We start from the raw sequence: 15089 nt of genomic DNA, 5'->3' as shown, positions 1-15089 counted from the left end.
AGCAAGCTTAAGTTCTGATTTTGAGAATGTTTTTTTATAACACAGTTCTTCATTTGCCTGCATATTTATTTTTTCAATCAAAACTGCTTCAAGAGTTTTAAGACCTAAATTTGGTCAAAATTCCGTCTGATTTTTTTTTAACAATAGAAAAAATTCTTTCGCAAGCTGCATTTGAATGAGGTATTATTAAGACAGCAAGCATTACAGAAGGCAATACTTTGTATTTAATACACCCATTCATATTTTTTAATTTGGCAATTTCTCCCCATGCTATATCAATAAGCAAATCTACAATTTCTTTCAAATCATCTACTTGATACATGGAAAATTCAATTTCTACTTGATTAAGACATTTTTCATCAATAATGGATGGAAAAGTATTCATCAAGTAAAGAACAGATGAAAATGAGACTTCAGTTCTCAAGTTGATGTCAGCAACTTCAGCATGTTTTAGAAATGGATCACTCAGTGGAAATTTATCAATTATATATGAACATGCAGTTACAAAAAAAGCTCGCACAGAATTGAAAAATGATTTCACTTCACTTTCATTCAACTTGGCATTTTTTAAATATAGTCTTGTTTCCGCACCAATCACTAAATTTTCATTTTCTTTTTGTTTACTATACTTCTGAAATGGAATAGACGTTAGAGTAACATCTTCATTTTCTTTAGAAATTACTGATGGTTTTACGAATCTAACAAATAAATTCATTAAAAGTTCAAAAAGTTCTCTTCTCAATTTATGTATATAAGGAGCTTGTTGTTGCAAATTAATATTTACTGTTATAAACAAAGGCAAAGTATTTTTCAAAAATAACAAGTACAATTTGGTGGTCGGTGACTGTAAAATTTTTTTAATGTTTTGCAATCTCTTTCCTTCATTCTCACTGTTATCTGGTTTATCTCCAAAAAAATTTATCACAGCATCCCACTGTTCCAAAATCCTTGTTATAGATTCTAAAAGAGACAACCATCTCATACTGCAATATTTCAAAATTTTATGAGATTTTGCATTCTGTCCCAAAATTTGTTGAGCAACTTTGAAGCTATGCTTCCGTTTCGAACTTTTCTCCAAGTAAAAATATATATCTATTATCAACATTTCAATTTCTGAGCCAATTAATTTTTCAGTAGCTTTTTTTGCAGCTATATGCAAGAGGTGGCACGGACAACCTCGGGTGATTATACTTGGTTGATGCATTTTGATAAATGATGCTACACCTTTAAACTTTCCAATCATATTACTAGCATTATCTGAAGAAAATGATAAGCAATTTTTCCATTCTAAACCTTTGTTTTTAAAGTTTTCATTTATACAATTAAAAATACCTTCTCCTGTATTATTCGTGCATTCTAAAATAGAAATCAATGAAGTAATTATCACTCCCTTTTCTTTACTGTAGTATGTTATAACCAATGGGTACAGTTTGTTATCATTGTTATCATTACTTCCATCAGTACTTAGAGAAAATGATGTACTGCACACTGATTTTATAATATCAGCAACAGTATTTTCTGCAAGCATTTTCACAATAGCAGCAGTTTTGGTATGACCGCAGCTAAATTTTTTTGCTATGGCAGAATCCGGAAACATTGCTTTGAAAAGCTCTTTGGAATGATCCGAAACAGAAAGCGGTAGATTATGTTCAATTAAAAAACGAACAAAATAGCATTCGGCTTTTATAGGATCTGTTTCATCATCTTTTATTAAGAAATTTGTTATTTCTTTAGATTTTACGGTGCCAAGTTCTATATGCTTTTGAGAAAACACATGCCGTTTACAGTCATCTTTTCCACCATGAGCAACTGAGAAGTCTTTGTTGCATACACTGCAGTGTGCATGATTCACAGAAATTTCGGACGCTTTAATGCATGGAAATTCTGAAGAATATGAATCTTTAAACTTCTGCTTTGATAATTTTGGCTTCTTCGTTCGAGGCAGCATTATGATTAAAAATCTTTCACATGATTTACAGTTCACAAGACACATGCTAAGCTCTCGCCGTAAACTACACAATGCAGCTGAATGCAGCCTAAACACGCATCAGCGAGGAACCTGGGAGACAGACAATTGGGTGGAACTATTGATAAGTCGTTAACGGTTGGAGTTACTGATCTACGATTGGCTAATTCTTCAAAACTAGGAACGCACTCAACACGTGATATATGATAACACGAGTATTCAGCCAATCATCGGATGAATTAGTCGGTTCCGTTTTGCGTACTGGTTCTCCTGCTCTTGTTTCTGTAAAATCCGTAGTTTTTTCCATACTTTTCGTAGCTCGTAGTTTTTCATGAATTTCCGTTGAAACTACGGAGAATCCGTAGTAGTGATTTTCTCTCATCTTCCCTTTAGATATAGATAAAACTTTTTGACAGCCCAAACAATTGACAGTGCTTCTTTATCGATTTGGGCGTATTTCTGCTGCGTGTTAGTCAAGGTCCTCGATGCGAATGCTATAGGCCTTTCTGTTCCATCAGACAAAACATGCGAGAGCACTGCCCCAAGACCTATCAGAGATGGATCAGTAGTTAGCATTAACGGTAATGTGGGATTGTAATGCATTAAAACTCTGTCTGAACAAATATCCTTTTTAATTTTTTTCAAAAGAAATTTGGTAGTTTTTTGACCAACTCCATTTAACATCTTTTTCTGTTAAATTATTTAAGGGATGTGCCAAAGTTGCCAAATTAGGGCAAAATTTGGCATAAAAATTCACTAATCCCAAAAAGCTTTTGATGTCTTGGACGCCTTTCGGCGTAGAGGCATTAGCAATTGCCGAAATCTTTTCATCCGTTTTATGCAATCCATCAGCATCAGTTTTATGCCCTAAAAATTTAATCTCATTTTGAAAAAATTTACTTTTAGTTAAGTTTAATTTTAGGCTATGCTCCTTGCATTTTTTGAAAAATATTTCCAATGCTTTTAAATGAGACTGATCATCCGGTTCTGTCACTCGAGCAACATCTATAAAAATTTTAATTCCTTCAATCCCCTGAAATAATTCCTCAACATAGCGCTGCCAAATAGCTGAGGCAGCATTTAATCCATACATTAAGTGTTTACAAATATACAACCCCTTATGCGTGTTTATTGTTAATAATCGTTGGCTCTCCAGATGCACCTTCATTTGTAGATAAGCATGACTGAAATCAAGTTTCGAGAAATTTTTACCTCCATTAAGGCATGAAAATATTTCTTCGAGTTTTGGCAATGGATGCTCTGCCACTTCCAAATTAGGATTCAGAGTCACAGAATAATCAGCACAAAGTCTAATGGAACCCTCAGATTTAACAATTGGCACAACTGGTGTTGCCCATTCTGAAGTCTCAACCCTCTCAATGATACCTTCTTTCTCAAGCCGATCAATTTCTGATTCAACTCTATTTTTTAATGCGAAAGGTACCAGTCGTGACCTACAAAATATTGGTTGAGTATTAGGTTTCAAATTTAGTTTTAATTCGTGATTGTTAATTTCACCTAATTTACCGTCAAAAATTTCCTTATACTCCTCAAGCAATTTTTTTTAATTCAATTCACTAGAAGTTTTCAATGTTTTGATGGCATTCCAATCGAGATTGATTTTATACAGCCATTCTCGGCCGAAAAACTAATTTTTGACCTTGGTATTCAACTTGAACAGGAACATATCCTAAAGGTACCACCTTATCACTCCTGTAAGTTTTAAAAACTAAATTTGTAGGCTGAATCCTTTTATTGGAAATTTTTGTAAATTTCTTTATAGACATTATGGAAACTGTTCCCCCAGTGTCAAGTCCCGTGCTAACTGGTTTGTTTTCAATTTTAACTTGAACCATTATTGGCGGTCTTTTCGGCTCTTCCTCTCTAAATATGTGCGTTCTGGAGTTAAATCCATAGATGGGGACCTCATTTGTCGAATCAAAATCATTATTTGCCTCAACTTTCTTTTGTTTAACCTGTCGGTTTTTCCTAGACAAATAACACGCCTTTTCGATATGTCCAATTTTTTTACAAAAGCGGAATTCAATTGTTGCAAATCTACAGTTACTTTTACTGTGATTTGCTCCTAAGCAACGCGAACAAGTTTCATTTTTACCCTTATTATTCTTAGCAACGAAGTTTTGTTTCTGCGGTTTGGACTCACTTTTTTGGTTTTAAGTACTTTCAGTTCTACGGAATTTCCTATAGTCTCATGTGCATCCTTAACCGCCTTTTCCATCGCCAAGGCTATCTTTAATGTTTTCTCTAAATTGATATCATCTTCCTGAAATAATCGATCTAAGATATTACGATCTCATAGACCGCTAACAAAAACATGCCTTAACATTGAATTTAGCATATCCTCTTTACATTCACAAGGAATCGCTAACGAGCATAATTCAGTGACATAACTACTAATTGATTCCCCCTCATGCTGTTTTCTATTAATAAACATGTGCCGACTAGGTATTATTAAAGCTTTAGGATTTAAATTATCCTTAAGAACCTTTTTTAGTTCGGTAAAATTTTTATCTGAAGGAATATCTGGAGAGAGTAAATTTTTCAACAAATTATACAATTTCGCATTCAAGCTTGAGATCAGAACTTTCCCACGTTTTGCCTCTAGAACATTTTGAATTTCCTAAAAAAGCCTCAAATTGTTCTATGAACGAATCAAAATTTTCTACCGTTTCATCGAACTTATCAAAAGAAACAGAAATTTTGTCTTGTTTATGTTCCAATTTCTCTTGTAGCGCGACCATTAAAGCTTCATTTTGCTTTATTAATTCTTCAATTAACTTCTCCATCCTTTCAAAATAAAAATCAAATAACTTTCCTACCTTTTTGCAGTTTTGGGGGAATTCCCTAAATCCAAGTTTCGGTTTTGCTACTACTTACGCATGTAACCGAGTGCGCCGAATCGGGAACGTATCCTTCTCACACAGCCTCGTCGCCAATTTGTTGTATCTAGCGGTGTGGGTTCAGTGAAGTGCATGATGCAACCAAAACAGACTAGTTCACGGCACAAACATTTATATCTAACTAACTCATAAGACAGCAGCGATGCGCTATTTACGCAGTTACTTTACATTCTACTCCACTCTCATTCACAGAGGTTGTCAGGTATAAGAGTACTGATACTCTCGAAATTAGATGCTACAAATACCACACTTATATACACCATTTCCCCATAAATACGTCTCTTTACAAAATTTACCTTTACATTTTTAACAGATATTTTAGGGTTACCACTTGTAATGTTCTCCATCAAAATTGAGGCGGAGCTTAATAGTTAGTATGACAGTGCTACATTAGTGGTGCATAAATGGATATAAGAAATAAAGGTACTTGTGTATTGTCCTGTCAACCCTGAAACTGTCACCAAGCAGAGCAATTTATTGCAAGTTCTAGACAGGTGTGATGTAGCAGCATTCATAACATATGCGCTTTGGCTTGATATAACCCTGATTTATTCTTGATAAGCCACTTCCCCCCGATTTTTTTATAAACAAAGATATAAAGTAACTATCATTGTGCAATTTTTCCTTCTATTTAAAAAGAAAATGGTTAAAATTTCAGACTAGCCTTCTACGGAACAGCAAGCAGTGGATTATTTTCAAAGTTATGGGATCTTACCATCAAAAAAGTGTAAACTACGTTATAACCAGCTGAATATTGCTGACAAAACAGTAATATATTGGAACAATTACCAGCAAGAAGTATGTACTCATGGCATTTTAAACAGATCTTCCAGTAAAATCGGAAGGCATAATAACAAAATAGTGGAAATTGGCAAAAACCTTTTTACATGTTCTAGTAATGTAATGAGGTACAAAAACATAGCAAGTTGAATACTGGTTGTTTTCCTTCAGAATTCTGCAGAAACGATCCACCGATTGTCAAGACCTCCACCAATTTCCATAGTTTAACAGCAGATAACTTTAATGATCAACGGGATAATAGTAAGTACCAAAATAAATAAAAAGAAGCAACTATTTCAGTAGTACAATCAGCTTGAAATTATAATTTGGAATTCCATTATAGTGGAAAAAAAAATTGGTTTAATGGCATATTGTGTTCAATTTCATTGTCAATCCATACAGAAAGTTGTTTTCCCATTTCCTCTGTCATATAATTTCTAGAATGCATTATTCTAATTGAAGGTTTTTGTAATTGTAGTTGCTGATAATACTGTTTTTTCTTTATTTTTTAGAATGGTTTTTTGTAATTGTAGTTGCTGATAATACTATTTTTTCTTTATTTTTGAGAATAGTCCTTATTGTTGAAGTTGACAAGTTCAATGCAACATGAGTTTGACACTGACGTTCACCACTATTTAATCTTCGAAGCACTTGCATTTTAGTTTCTAGTGAAATTCTTTTTCTTCTTACTTTATTTTAGTGTTTTTTATTATCACCCATATTAAAAACTAAAAATTATAATATTTATCACTATTTCAATCATTAGGTTACATTAATTTAAACTTATGATAACAACAACAAATGTTTGAAATAATAAAAATATGTTTGTGTAGCACTGCAGAAGAAGTAATGTAGCTAAATTAATTTCTATTTTGGGGAAGCCCAATGCTGTGTGCAATTTTCAGGGAATCCTATTATTGCAATAAAAATATGTTAAACTGAAACAATGCTAAATGGACCAGCATTAATCAGGGTCTTACTGTACATAAGCGCCATCATGATAATCCTATTATTTTTATTATACTGGATATATTTGATCAATATCTATAAATGAATATTATTACAAAAGCAATATGAATCAGACAAATACTGTAAAATACATACCTTGATTGGTTCCAAGAAGAAACAATATGAATGAAATGAAACAATGCAACAGATTAATTTCATAAGCCAAATCAAATGGAGTAAATTTCTTCATCTGAGTATCTGATGAAACTGTGAAATAATGCCGCACTAACACAGAGCAAAAAGTTATATTGGCTTTGGAAAAAGATAAGCAAAAGTCATCAGTTGGTTTTAAATTGGATAAACCTTTTAGAAAAGTGAGATAAAATAAATAAAGTGTATGATCTAACAGTTCATTTTCATAATCACCATCGTTGCATAATTTCAGCAGTTTTTCACAGACAAAAAGTATTTGACTGGATATTGGAGTATTTTCTTTTAACAAAAAGAGGTGAATACTCATTTTAGAAATTTCAGTGCAAGTTTTCAGAAATTTCACTTTTTCATTTTTATCTTGATTCAATTTAGGTATCTCTGAAAACCAAAGCAAAAAGTTTTGAGAAAAACAAAATGATATTTTGGAATACTTCAGTAAAGCCTCTAACCAAGAATAAATAACTTTACAGAGTTTTAATTGGTGTTCAGAATCAGACTTTCTATTGCAAATTTTTGACCATATACTTTGTAAAAATTTTGTAATTTCAGCAGGATCACTCTTTTCATTTTTATGACAATATCTCATAAGAATGAGGGAAGTTTTGTCTTTGATGGCACTAAAGCAGTCTTCCTCGAGAAGGAGGAATTCAACAGCTTTGCATCGTAATTTAAAACCTACATCATAGTCTTTTAAATTATCCTCCATTTCCAGTGCTTTATTCCAGAAAAGCACATACATGCCTTTTACATACATATTTTTAACATCATAACAGTCTGCAGAGGCAGTGAAAAGTGATTTCAAGCTTTCAGCACAGAACAAGGCTGGGAGGTGCAAATCCTAAAAAGTGATAAAATCATCAACATGAACGTTGCTTTAACATAGATAAGTAATAAACAGCAATAAAATTCAAAAGAAATAAATACAAAGACGTGTTATTTTTAAATTAAGATTTAAAATACATTTTCCAGTTTTGTTGATAACATAACTGAATAATGAGAGCAAATATTTTCCTCTCCTTATTTATTAGGTAATAAGAAAAAATACCACATACAATCTACTACGTTCGGGAAATTATATTTTATACAGTGTTTTACAATTGAAACAATGTGATTGAGTCAGAATGCATAAGAAATTTAGGTATTCATGTTTACAGCCTTTATTTAGTTATTTCATAGATGGCCCCACTGAAATGCTGCTTTTAAATATACGAGGGTTGGAACTTTAATAGTGGCAACACAGCTGAAAAAACGCTACGCAACAAAACCGAAGAATATGGCGTATACCACACGTAAACTACATACCTACCTTACCACTCAGCAAAAAGACTCGTCCTGCTTATGTCACGCGCATGCGAAGTGACGCTAAGAACGAATCCTTGTATTAGCTTGCGGTCTAAAGTAAGTGTTGTCAGAATGTTTTCAAAACAAGAACAACGATATTGGATAAAAATTGAATGTGCCAGAGGTCGTACAGCACGACAGTGTCATCAAGGGCTTCAAGAGGCTTGCGGGGAATCTGCATTGCCTTACAGAACCATAGCAAGATGGGTGAAAGCATTCAATGAAGGACGCCAAAACGTGGCAGATATGCTGCAGCCAGGTCGTCCGAGTGTCAGCGATGCAGACGTGCAAGCTGTTGCCGCACTAATGGACAGTGATCGCCGCCCAACGATTCGTCAGCTGGCCGGACAAACAGGATTAGCGCATACAACTGTGCTGCACATTCTGAAGGAACGCCTGTCCATGAGAAAAACTGCTTCACCATACCTGCCAACTTTTACGAATTTTTCGTAATTTTTACGAAAATGCGTTTGTTTTTACGATTTTACGATCGTAATCCATTTTTTTCCTTTTTCAAGTGTTTTTAGTGATTTTTGCCTAAATTCTAGAATTTTTCGCCAATTCAGCGATTTTCACCAATTGCATCGTGTTTTACCGCCAACTACCGACTACTTCGAATCCATTAACCTGCGGTTTCTCCCAACTCGCCGCTTAACCAGCCAATCCAATGCGCTGAACTTGTTTCTCCGACTATTTTCTTTGTGAACACCAGATTATTTTTTCCGCGTTCGCTTCAGCAGCAAGGGAATTACTCAGCTCGGACTCAGCGAGCGTGGATTGTCGCATTCTGTTTCTGACTCCAAGATTGCTCAGAAATATGCTTGTGCTCGCACGAAAACATCTTCTATTGTGAACGAAATTGCTTGCGATGCACAAAGTAAAACGATAGCTGCACTCCAGAATTCAGCATTTTCGGTGTCTATCGATGGCAGCAACGACAGCGATTGGAAGCTTTACCCCATCGTTGTCACATATTTCTGTGATGTTTCTAATGAAATGAAAACTCGTCTTTTGCATCTTCCATTGTTAAATGGAAACGCTACGGGGGAAAATATTGCCTCCATGGTAATTAATGAGTTGAAACAACTTAACATCCCAATATCAAACTGCATTTCATTTGGTGCCATAATGATGCTTTAGATGAACTACAGAACCAATTTTCTGCTGCACAGTTTGAAGACTTTGCCAGTTCTGGAGAAGATAGACTTGATGTCCTCGTTGGTACCTTGAAAAAAATAAAAGAGCTGATGGAACACCAAAATATGATAGACTAGCAAGAGTTTTATGTGCTATTCTCGTAATTCCACACAGTAATGCTGAGTGCGAGAGAGTCTTCAGTGCTGTGAAGAAAAACAAAACTATGTTTCATTCTTCAATTTCACCAAAAACTCTAGAAAACATTTTAATTGCTAAATGTTATGAGGAAACTAATTGTTATGACAGGAAATTTTCCAAAGAATTTTTGGCTAAAGCCAAAAAATGCACTCTAAATTCATTGCAATAATATTTTTGTGTAACATTAAGTTCTTGTTTTATGTTTCCTAATAAATTTTTTAGTTACTACTTAATTGAGATTTACTAATGTAAGTATAATTTTCTTTTTTCTATTTGTATAAATTGTTATTTTTTTAACATCAAAGTATGATATTAATTCTTCGTGTTCTTCTGAATTTTGGAGAAATCTTCTGAATTTGGGGGAGAAATCTTCTGAATTTTTATCTTTAGAGGTTGGCAGGTATGGCTTCACGATGGGTTCCACATCAATTGACGGAAATGGCTATGATACAATGCTGCCCGAACCCACCTGAGCGCTATGAGCGTGAAGGAGATGCTTTTTTACGCCGTATCAATAAGCTGGATGAGACTTGGGCCCGATCGTACCAGCCAGAACTGAAGCGCCAATCAAACGGATGGCGTCATCACAAGTCACCACGACGTTCGAAATTTCGTCAGAACCCCAGCAATGTGAAAGTTATGGTGATTCTTGTGTACGACTGTGATGGTGTCATCCTAACGCATACCGTTCCCCCACAGCAGACCATCACTGCGCAGTATTACTGCTCATTTTTGGAGCACGATCTCCGACCAGCTTTGAGAAAAAAACGGCGACACTTTCTGCAGAACGCTCCTCTCATTTTGCACGACAATGCTCGGCCGCATGCAGCGCAAGCTGTGACTCATTTGTTCAAGCGATGGGGCTGGGAAATGCTTTACCATCCACTATACTCCCCAGATCTAAGCCCTTGTGACTATGCCTTAATTCCTAAATGAAGGAACCACTTCGTGGCACTCGCTTCCAAACTGTTCCATAGATTCTTGCGGCAGTAGACCGGTCCATTCAAACTATCAACAAAACAGGCGCTGCTACAGGTATTCTGTGACTACAGGTATTCTGACACATCATTGGAAACGGGTTGCACAAAATGCTGGCGACTATATTGAAGAACTGTAAAACATGGTGACATGAATCACTTTTGTATTCCTTGTAAATAAATAGTTGCCACTATTAAAGTTCCAACCCTCGTAGAAATAAATAACAACACATAAATGAAAATGATTCTTTAAATAATATAACTACTAAATTTTTTCAATTCCACTAAATTTAAATTTATTTACAAGGGATGAGTTGGTAATTTTTTTTCAAAAGCATTGCCGAACCATCAATATTTATTATAACTTGGCAAATATTATCAACATAATAAAGGAGAACAATTAAATATACAATTTAAAATACAAAAACAATGTTTAAAAGTGCAATTTTTTATAATGCAAGAATGCAAATTAAAAACACAAAAATAATACATTGAACATTATGCATAATGCACAATATATTACTACCATATTTCCCCTGTATACAGCGATCTGTTTTTACTTTAAGAAAACATCAGACAATTTCACCAACTTGACATCGTGCACATTAAACATTGCATATATTACATGAATTATTGCTTTTCTCCTAATGTACAAATTGATTTGTTTTTGTTTAAAATATCAGAAAATTGTAGCCTCGCACTGCATACCTTAAACATTATATATTGTATGATACATTACTGTTACCCCATGTACACAACAATCTGTTTTCATTTTAAAAAAGGGGGGTGGATTATTGCACAAACTCAGCATTAAGCACATTAAACATTGTACAAATTAGGATACGTAGCTTGTTCTAATATCCCGTAATATAAACTGTTGCTGTTTGCTGTTGATGATGACAACAATAATAATAGATTCCAAAGTAAAATTATAAAGAAGTGATGAAAAAGTAGATTTTCTAGATTAAAATCGTTATCTAACACAGAAATCGCGAAATTTGGCCGGCCTCTTATTCTTCACTTTGGCTAATATAAATTTCAGTAGTTCCATAATTCAGTAACAATAGCTTCATAAAATAAAAAAATGTCAGCAACTTTTTCATATTAAAAAGTGTGATAAAATGACCACAAAAAGAAATGATAAATAAATAAAAACTGTAAATCACATACTATATGATTACTGAAGTTTATTTAGAGGTATTAATTTCTATAATTCATTATTTTCAATTAGGAACTGAACAAAAAATGGATTTTAGTTACGTTTGCATTTAATCATAAATGCATAGTGGCTGACATTAAAATATGGAAAATTGGAATTTTCCAGAAGATTTTCATCCTGCAAAGAATTGTCATTTCAAAAGAATCCAAATGGCATTAATCACTTTTTAATTCATATAGAATTATAGTATAAATTCATGATTATTGAAGTTTATTTAGAAGTATTAATTTCTATAATTCATTATTTTCAATTAGAAACTGAACTAAAAATGGATTTTAGTTACGTTTGCATTTAATCATAAATGCATAGTGGCCGACATTAAAATATGGAAAATTGGAATTTTCCAGAAGATTTTCATCCTGCAAAGAAATGTCATTTCAAAAGAATCCAAATGGCATTAATCACTTTCTAATTCATATTATAGAATTATAGTATAAATTCATGTTATTGATTAGTATAATTCAGTTTACTGAACCATTTATAATATGATTCTGGTGCAAAATACATTACTATAAAGGGTGTTTATGTGTTTTTAGAATGATTTTAATAAAGAATTTTCTTTAAAAAAGCAAACATTTTTGGAATAAAAAATTTGTGCAAATGCTTATTATTTAAAATAAGCAATAATGTTTGCTACTTTTAGATTTATTTTTCTTTCAAAATATTGCATGTAAACAAGCTGTGGATTGAAGGATATGTTTCTGAGCTTTCTGAACAGAAATATTCCTATTCCATAATTCAAAAACAGTGTAAAATGCACAGTATTAAAATTTCTAACTGTAAAACAAGCAACATTCTTAATAAAGAAAGGGAAACCAGTCAACCATTACCTCTGCATAGAAACTTCAAACAAATACCCAAAGGCATGTACTGGTTTAATGTTTCTAAAGTTAAATTATTGAAAACAAGAGAAAAGCCGTCAGCAGACAAATCAATTACAAAGGTCTTAAAATACAAATGTAGCAACAAAAAGTAGAACAATAACAAAGATTTACAACTTGAAAAAGCTGAAATCATAATGTTCATCAGCTTTTGCCAAGCTATGTGGCTCAACAAAGAAAAATTTATAGAATAATGCATGAAAGATATTTAGCAGGAGATAATTGGAAATACACAGCAACCCTCAATGAAGCATCAGTTTACTTAAATTACTGGGAAAAAAAAGGCATGGGTTTACCTAAATTATTGAAATGAAAGTTTCAGTAAGTGCTTTATGTTTTTCGCAGGATTCTCTTACAATGGGAAATTAAGAATAAGAATTAAAATCAACTTTATGTATTGTCAAGAAAGTTTTACATCTGATATTCACAGAAGAAATTTCTTTCAAACAGTGAAACTTCTTTGAGACAAAGCAATAAGTCATACGTTGAAAAATACTGCTGCATTCCTTGAAAAAATGAAGACTGATACGGGTATTTCAACATATTAATGTGAAGTCCCCTGATGTTTAACTTATGGACTACTGTGCCTTTGGTCTCTTGAAAACTGCTCTTTCTAAGCACAAAGCTAACATGATTAATGGACTAACACGATTAATGGAAAACAGTGGACAAGGAATGGAAATCAATAACCCTGGAATTTTAAGAAAAGCTGTTCTGTATCCAGTGCAGATTTATAATCCAGAAAAGACGGTATCAGATTGGAAATTTAAAAAATACTCCTTACATTTTAAACATTTATCAAGTGGCTCCAAAATGATTCTAAAAATGTGTAAACAATCTCTGCATAATTTTTAAAGAACAACCGTACAGCTCACTACATTCTGTTTTCCCAGATATAATAAGCCCAGCTCTGGTCAGATGTGCGAAAAAAGATAGCAAGAAGCACCACAATCATAGTGCTTTAAATCGCTCTGCTGTTGCCGAGACTAGAGAAGGAAGTTCATAGGTAAAATAAATTTCATAAAAGTCAGTCTTGGGAGACAAAATGGAAGATGAGTGCCAGTTGTAATTTCTAAACTCAGAGATTTTCAGCTATAAAGTGATACATGCAGTTAATATGAATTTTACTTTTTCTCTTTTCTGGAAATTTATTGAGAAACACCAACTTAAGGGATTATAATGCATATGTACATTTTTTCTGAACACATTACACCTGTATCCATTACCGGCAATGTATCAAACACCAGCATTTTATACAGCACCTAGCATTTTTAGGGAAAGTATGAAATATGAGAATTATTTAATTTCTCAAGGCCCTAGATATTCTTTTGAATGACAAATGGTATTTAGGAAAAGTATGTAAAAAGGCATAAGGGTACTATTTAACAAATGGGCAGTCTTCAAAAACACAAATGTTATTTTGAAAAAAAAAAAAATAATGAAACATTGACATTAAAAACTTTTACTCAAAATAAAGAAAGAAAAATCACATTTGTACAAAACAAAATTTATGCCTTTCTTATTAAAAAATACACACTGCGTGAAAATGTATCGAATTATGGAATGACTGTGTTAAATTTATGAATAATGTATGAATGTATTAAATGTGTGAATTTTTCAAATGAATCAGAGATGTATTTCTTACTTTGCCAGATTGTCATTTGGCATTCTATAGAATCACTTGAAAATGTATGAAATGTTAATTATTTCATGCTTTACCGACCAGTTTTGCATTCTATAAAATACCTAGGTATTCTACAGAACACCTATGTTTCAAACATTGCCATATACAGTCAAAAGTCGTTAATTCGGACACCCATAATCCGGAATGATCTATAATCCGGACCTCAAAGCTAAAATCTTTCTGTGCATGCGCTGCGTTGACGCATGTGCATAGGCGTTTACACGTGCACGCAAGACCTTTATGACTGCGCATATGGGTGTGCGCAAGCGCAGAATACGTTTTCGCATGCGCGTTTAATGTATAACGGACAGTATAAGCTAAAATTATCTAATTATCTATTTCAGTTAATGTTGATGATTGCGTTGTTCCTTAATCTTCGAAGTGGATCCGCCTTATTATTTTTTGCAGACTGTAAGAGCAATTTTATAAAAGTAAGCTTGAACTTTCGATTATGTCAAATAAATTTCCGATGCTGGAGCTCCCAAAGGATCTACAAAACGAAAGTACATTTCGATGTCCATCAAACAAAAAGTGGAATTGCTGCAAAAAATGGATAAAGGCATATCCTTTGTTTATCTAACAGTTCCGAAATCTGTTTATCAATTTCACGCTGCTCTGCGGGGGGGGGGGGGGGGGGGTCGCGCCGCGCAATGAACCGGAAGTTGATCTGTCAGCACTATCCTTATCTTCAGGGCAGATGTTTTTATTTTATTCAGCCTATAATTCCTTACTAAATGTAGTATTTCATCTCGATGTACTCCGTCTTTGATACGATTTAAATCAAATTCCTCGTCATTATAAATATCCCGAATACACATCGAATA

General features: G+C 33.5%; 1 protein-coding gene across 1 annotated transcript in view; it reads right to left on the bottom strand.

The window, feature by feature from the left end:
* The window catches only part of Sse (extra spindle pole bodies like 1, separase), a 207686-nt gene that overhangs the window by 153353 nt on the left and 39244 nt on the right, over positions 1 to 15089 (bottom strand). The window contains exon 4 of the mRNA XM_085815136.1: positions 6772 to 7666. Coding sequence (XP_085671262.1) covers positions 6772 to 7666 — 895 coding nt within the window. The remainder of the gene's footprint in view (positions 1 to 6771; positions 7667 to 15089) is intronic.

Source organism: Stegodyphus dumicola, chromosome 4 (assembly GCF_044657685.1).
Source record: "Stegodyphus dumicola isolate Sdum_Otavi_A_Nest chromosome 4, ASM4465768v1".
NCBI lineage: Eukaryota > Metazoa > Arthropoda > Arachnida > Araneae > Eresidae > Stegodyphus > Stegodyphus dumicola.
Note: the sequence above shows the minus strand (reverse complement) of the source record. Positions and strands in the feature narration are given on the sequence as shown.